This window comes from Carassius gibelio, chromosome A11 (assembly GCF_023724105.1).
Source record: "Carassius gibelio isolate Cgi1373 ecotype wild population from Czech Republic chromosome A11, carGib1.2-hapl.c, whole genome shotgun sequence".
In the NCBI taxonomy this organism is placed as follows: domain Eukaryota; kingdom Metazoa; phylum Chordata; class Actinopteri; order Cypriniformes; family Cyprinidae; genus Carassius; species Carassius gibelio.
The window spans coordinates 20551186-20558529 of NC_068381.1; the positions used below are offsets into that span (position 1 = coordinate 20551186).

The following is a 7344-nucleotide window of genomic DNA, read 5'->3' on the forward strand; positions in this document are numbered from 1 at the left end:
TAGCTGTGTGTGTGTGTGGTCCTGGTCTTTCTATGGAGAACAAATGTTTTTTGGCTAACATGAGGAAAATAGATTATAAATCATACGTTTTTCGAAAATCTAAATATGCAGAACGTTTTGTGTTAAGCCACAGTGACACTAGACTGAACGTGAACAATTTCTATGGATAATGGATGGTTTGTAGTACATCTAAATGTAAAAATATACTGCAAAAGGTGCAAATCTGCAGATTTAATGGTTTCATCCTTTTATTTCTGCCTAGAGGTCTTCTATTGGTCAGATATCTTCAGTTGATGCAAATTTGCAGGTCAGATTTCAATAAACGTAATACTTCAGATTGCACCAAAATCCAAATGAATTTACATTGACATGCATTTCCTACCTTTATTTCCTATTAAATGCAGAAATAGGAGAGCCAATGGATGAAAAATGTAGCGTGTCTGCAACTTTACTCTTGTTCATTCTTAGGGTTTGAACAAACTCCTAATTTGAGTTAATTTGAGCATTTGTATGCCGCTAATTCCAACATGTTGGTGCTATGTTCAGGAAGGATCACATTTTCTACAGAATATGTTGAAAACACATACCTGTACTGATACACATGATATTAAAAATCAGGTAGAATCTTCCTCATCATCTTTCTCTGTTCCTCACTCATATCCCATGCTTATTGACTGTTTTATAGTCAAAGCAGCTTCTGAGGTGACGGTGTTGTGCAATCTGGATGTGTGTGAATGTGATATATTATTTCTGTGGCCTCACTCCAAGCCTAGCACGAGACTGCATCAAAAATACATCAGCTTGAAGAATGTGATGCTTTTTTTTTTTTTTTTGAAGGCTGAATTACAGTTTCATGGTACAAGAGGAAGGAAGGTAACGTCTTTTGATTTGATCTTTGTAGGAGCTAATTTTAAACAGTTCTGTACGCATAATTCTTTTAACATTGAATTAAAGTCATGTGGTGTGCTTAACCTTCAGAAAAAATAACACACACATATCAAACATATTAAATCATAGAGGACACTGCAGACACGTATGTCCATAATTTGAGTCTTTTATGACAAGCAGTTAGTTCAGGATGTAAAATGTCAAAGCTGCAACTCTTTAAAAAAATTAATTAATTAATTAATTAATTAAGCAAAACATACCTTTTACCTAAATTTTATCTTTAAAGTAGCATTCCACTTTTTCACTAAAATAGGCTAATTATATATGTTTGAAAGAATGGCATCAGATTATAACAGAAAATTTTCCTTTAAAATATAAAATAATGTCCAAACCAAGTTAAGATTAACAATTTAATTGAGGTTCAACAAATAAAAAACAGATGCAATATGGATAAACAAATGATAAAGCTTGGCTAATTGAATATCAGATCCCTTTGTGTGAAAACACTCTTTGTAGATAAAATTATCACTGATATTTTGTAAATAATATGATGACTTTAATAGTTGGTGATTTTGATATCCATGTTGATAATGAAAAAGATGCATTGGGATCAGCATTTATAGACATTCTGAACTCTATTGGGGTTAGACAACACGTTTCAGGACCTACTCATTGTCGAAATCATACTCTAGATTTAATACTGTCACATGGAATTGATGTTGATAGTGTTGAAATTATGCAGCCAAGTGATGATATCTCAGATCATTATTTAGTTCTGTGTAAACTTCATATAACCAAAATTGTAAATTCTACTTCTTGTTACAAGTATGGAAGAACCATCCCTTCTACCACAAAAGATTGCTTTTTAAGTTATCTTCCTGATGTATCCAAATTCCTTAGCATATCCAAAACCTCAGAAAAATTTATTATATAACAGAAACTATGGACTCTCTCTTTTCTAGCACTTTAAATACAGTTGCTCCTTTACACTTAAGGAAGGTTAAGGAAAAGAGTTTGACACCATGGTATAATGAGCATACTCGCACCCTAAAGAGAGCAGCCCGAAAAATGGAGCGCAGCTGGAAGAAAACAAAACTAGACGTATTTCATATTGCTTGGCGGGAAAGTAACACATCCTACAGAAAAGCATTAAAAACTGCTAGATCTGATTACTTTTCTTCTCTTTTAGAAGAAAACAAACATAACCCCAGGTATTTATTCAATGCAGTGGCTAAATTAACGAAAAATAAAGCCTCAACAAGTGTTGAAATTTCCCAACACCACAGCATTAATGACTTTATGAACTACTTTACTTCTAAAATAGATACTATTCGAGATAAAATTGCATCCATTCAGCCGTCAGCTACAGTATCGCATCAGACAGTGCACTATAGACCCCCTGAGGAACAGTTCCACTCATTCTCTACTATAGGAGAGGAAGAATTGTATAAACTTGTTAAATCACCTAAACCAACAACATGTATGTTAGACCCTATACCATCTAAGTTCCTAAAAGAGGTGTTTCCAGAAGTCATAGATCCTCTTCTGACTATTATTAATTCCTCATTGTCATTAGGATATTGTCACAGTGTCTGGGTTGTTGTTCCCCGGCGTTCCACTAGATGTCCTCCTTCTCACGGTGTCTGTCCCAGATCACTTCCTGTTCCCTTATATGGTCACCTTCCTCCTTGTTACGTAATTGATTGTTCCCCCCACCTGTCTCCTGTTTCCCCATTATCCTTCTGTGTATAAATACCCAGTCTGTCTCAGTCTATGTTACGGAGTCCTTGTTTATATGTTACAGTTTCATGCCCGTCATCCTTATCTTGCCTTGCCTTGCGTTCGTGTCTTGTTTGTGTTTATGTTTTGGATTCTCTGGTTTTGACCCTGCCTGGACTGTTTACTCTATTGGATTACCCCTTTAATAAACGACGTACCTGCAAATTGGTTCCTTCTTCGTGTTTCCTAACACCTAACGTGACAGAAGGACTCCGTCAACGTAGGAACCAGCGGTATGTCACTTTTCCGTTCCCCAGCCAAGATGGCGGAGAGGCGGGTCAAGTATCTTCGGTTGACCGCCCTCCGTCAAGACGGCAACGAAGTGGGTGCCCTGGCTCAAGTGTTCTGGTCCCTGGCTGAAGGCATGGGATACAATGATGCGGCCCTTAAGGACCACTTCAATGGCGGCCTGGATGATCCAGTGCCTGAGGAAGAGATGGCGCAGTTGGAAATGCTGGAGTTCTGGGAATTCGTGCGCTACCTGCAGTTTCGGTGTCGGTGGGATGCCCCAGCCACTCCTGTCTCTTCCGGCAGGGTGGTCGTCAGCCCAGCACCACTGCCCAGGATGGCCGCCAGCCCAGCGCCACAGTACAAGATGGCCGCTAACCCAGCGCCAATGCCCAAATTGGCCACCGGTCCAGCGCCACAGTACAAGATGGCCGCCAGCCCAGCGCCACAACACAAAATGGCCGCCAGCCCAGCGCCACAGCACGAGATGGCCGCCAGCCCAGCGCCACAGCACAAGATGGCCGCCAACCCAGCGCCACAGCACAAGATGGCCGCCAGCCCAGCGCCACAGCACAAGATGGCCGCCAGCCCAGCGCCACAGCACAAGATGGCCGCCAGCCCAGCGCCACAGCACAAGATGGCCGCCAGCCCAGCGCCACAGCACAAGATGGCCACCAGCCCAGCGCCACAGCACAAGATGGCCGCCAGCCCAGCGCCACAGCACAAGATGGCCGACTCAAAGCCTGAGTCTCCAGATAAGGTGCACGATGCTGTCCCGGAGGCAGAAGCGGTGCACGATGCTGTCCCAGAGGCAGAGGCGGTGCTCAATGCTGTTCCAGAGGCCGAGGCGGTGACCGAGGCCGTTCCCGAGGCAGTTACCGAGGCGGTGCCCGAGGCTGTTTCGGAGGTCGAGGCGGTGCCCGACACTGTTCCAGAGGCCGAGGTGGCACCCGATGCCGAGGCGGTGCCCGAGGCTGTTCCGGAGGCCGAGGCGGTGCCCGAGACGGTGCCTGATGCCGAGGCGGTGCCCGAGACGGTGCCTGATGCCGAGGCGGTGCCCGAGACGGTGCCTGATGCCGAGGCGGCGCCCGAGACGGTGCCTGATGCCGAGGCGGTGCCCGATCCAGTTCTGGAGGCCGGGGCGGGGCCCGAGGCTCTTCCCAATGCAGTTACCGAGGCGGTGCCCGACGCTGTTCCAGAGGCCGAGGTGGGGCCCGAGGTCGAGGCAGTGCCCATTGCTGTTCCAGAGGCCGAGGCGGTGCCCGAGGCCGTTCCCGAGGCAGTTACCGAGGCGGTGCCCGAGGCTGTTCCCAATGCAGCTACCGAGGCGGTGCCCGAGGCTGTTCCGGAGGTCGAGGTGGAACCCGACGCCGAGGCGGTGCCCGAGGCTGTTCCGGAGGCCGAGGCGGTGCCCGAGGCTGTTCCCAATGCAGTTACCGAGGCAGTGCCCGTTGCTGGTCCAGAGGCTGAGGCGGTGCTCGAGGCCGATCCCGAGGCCGTTACCGAGGTGGTGCCCGAGGCCATTCCAGAGGCCGAGGCGGTGCCTGATGCCGAGGCTGCGCCCGATGCCGAGTCGGTGCCCGACGCTGTTCCAGAGGCCGAGGTGGTGCCCGAGGTCGAGGCAGCGCCCATTGCTGTTCTGGAGGCTGAGGCGGTGCCTGATGCCAAGGTGGTGCCCGAGGCTGTTCCAGAGCCAGGGCCAGTCACCGAGGACCCTCCAGAGCCAGGGTCAGTCACCAATTACCCTCCAGAGCCAAGTCAAGTCACTGGGTGGTCTGCTGCTCCGTTCCGGGAGACTCCGGTCTCAACCACGGGGACGTGGTGGCCGTCCGCTCCACCCTGGAGGGCTCTGACTTTGACCACAAGGCTGTGGTGGTCTTCCGCTCCACCCTGGAGGGTTTTGACTTTCACCACAAGGCTGTGGTGGTCTTCCGCTCCGCCCTGGAGGCCTTTGACTTTGACCACAAGGCTGTGGTGGTCTTCCGCTCCGCCCTGGTGGACGCCTCAACATGTCCTTCATGGACTTCTGTTTTGTGTTTTTTGAGTTCTGTTATGTTTCTGTCTGTTCCCTTTAGTTTAGTCTGGCCCTCCGTCCCTCCCCCTGTACCTCCTCCGGTCCTCCTCCCTCCTGGTCTCCCTGTTTTAGGTTTACATTTCTGGTGTTTGTTCCCCATGTGTTCCTTTTCCTGCCCTTCGTCCCTCCCCCTGAGCCTCCACCTGTCCGCCTCCCTCCTGGTCTCTGTGTTGTGTTTTGTCTTGGAGCGTCTGGGAGCCGCTCCGTAGAGGGGGGTACTGTCACAGTGTCTGGGTTGTTGTTCCCCGGGGTTCCACTAGATGTCCTCCTTCTCACGGTGTCTGTCCCAGATCACTTCCTGTTCCCTTATATGGTCACCTTCCTCCTTGTTACGTAATTGATTGTTCCCCCCACCTGTCTCCTGTTTCCCCATTATCCTTCTGTGTATAAATACCCAGTCTGTCTCAGTCTATGTTACGGAGTCCTTGTTTATATGTTACAGTTTCATGCCCGTCATCCTTATCTTGCCTTGCCTTGCGTTCGTGTCTTGTTTGTGTTTATGTTTTGGATTCTCTGGTTTTGACCCTGCCTGGACTGTTTACTCTATTGGATTACCCCTTTAATAAACGACGTACCTGCAAATTGGTTCCTTCTTCGTGTTTCCTAACACCTAACGTGACAGATATGTTCCCAAAACCTTCAAACTGGCTGTTATTAAGCCTCTCATCAAAAAAACACAACCCCATAGAACTAGTTAGTTATAGCCAATCTCAAATCTCCCTTTTCTGTCCAAGATACTAGAAAAGGTGGTATCCTCACAATTATATTCCTTCTTAGAGAAAAATGGTATATGTGAGGATTTCCAGTCAGGATTTAGACCGTATCATAGTACTGAGAATGCTCTCCTTAGAGTTGCAAATTATCTGCTCTTATCATCTGATCTCTATTAGTTTTATTGGATCTTAGTGCTGCATTTGACACAATTGACCGCAACATTCTTTTGCATAGACTAGAAACACTTTGTTGGCATTAATGGAAGTGCATTAGCATGGTTTAAATCGTATTTATATGACCGCCATCAGTTCGTAGTATTGAATGAAGATGTATCATATCGATCACAAGTGCAGTATGGCGTACCTCAAGGCTCAGTACTAGGGCCGCTACTCTTCACGCTTTATATGTTACCCTTGGGAGATATCATCAGGAAACATGTTGTTAGCTTTTACTGTTATGCTGATGACACTCAGCTCTATATTTCTTCGTGGCCCGGTGAAACACACCAATTAGAAAAACTAATGGAATGCATAGTCGATATAAAAAACTGGATGACGAGTAATTTCTTACTGCTAAATTCTGAATGAACAGAGGTGTTAATTACAGGACCTAAAAACTCTGCTTGTAAGAACCTAGAACACTTTCTAAGACTTGATGGTTGCTCTGTCAATTCTTCGTCATCTTTCCTTAAAAAGCCACGTTTCTAGCATTTGTAAAAGTGCATTTTTCCATCTCAAAAATATATCTAAATTACGGCCTATGTTCTCAATTTAAAATGCAGAAATGTTAATCTATGCATTTATGACCTCAAGGTTAGATTATTGTAATGCTTTATTGGGTGGTTGTTCTGCACACTTAGAAAACAAACTACAGCTAGTCCAAAATGCAGCAGCAAGAGTTCTTACTAAAACCAGGAAATATGACCATATTAGCCTTTATATTTTCATATTAGCTTCCTATCAAACATCATATAGATTTAAAAATATTGCTTATTACTTATGAAGCCCTGAATGGTTTAGCACCTCAGTATTTGAATGAGCTCCTTTTACATTATAATCCTCCATCAACTGCGGGCGGCAGATCCTTTTCCTATTTGGCGCCTAAACACATTGTTCGGGAGGCAGACACACTCTTGCAGTTTAAATCTAGATTAAAGACATATCTCTTTAACCTATCTTACACATAACACACATAATATATTAATATGCTTTTAATATCCAAATCTGTTAAAGGATTTTTATGCTGCATTAATTAGGTAAACCGGAACCGGGAACACTTCCCATAACACCCTATGTACTTGCTACATCATTAGAAGAATGGTATCTACGCTAATATTTGTCTGTTTCTCTCTTATTCCGAGGTCACTGTAGCCACCAGATCCAGTCTGTATCCAGATCAGAGGGTCACTGCAGTCACCCGTATCCAGTACGTATCCAGACCAGATGGTGGATCAGCACCTAGAAAGGACCTCTACATCCCTGAAAGACAGCGGAGACCAGGAAAACTAGAGCCCCAGATACAGATACCCTGTAAAGTCCTTGTCTCAGAGGACCACCAGAACAAGATCACAGGAAACAGATGATTCTTCTGCACAATCTGACTTTGCTGCAGCCTGGAATTGAGCTACTGGTTTCACCTGGTCAGAGGAGAACTGGTCCCCC

General features: G+C 45.8%; 1 protein-coding gene across 1 annotated transcript; it reads left to right on the forward strand.

The window, feature by feature from the left end:
• Nucleotides 1-2506: 2506 nt before the first annotated feature.
• On the forward strand, nucleotides 2507-5589 carry LOC128022633 (titin-like). The gene is made up of 2 exons (XM_052610369.1): nucleotides 2507-3886; nucleotides 3917-5589. The coding sequence occupies exons 1-2, from the start codon at nucleotides 2903-2905 to the stop codon at nucleotides 4937-4939; spliced, it is 2007 nt and encodes a 668-aa protein (XP_052466329.1). The 5' UTR covers nucleotides 2507-2902; the 3' UTR covers nucleotides 4940-5589.
• The last annotated feature ends 1755 nt before the right edge of the window (nucleotides 5590-7344 follow it).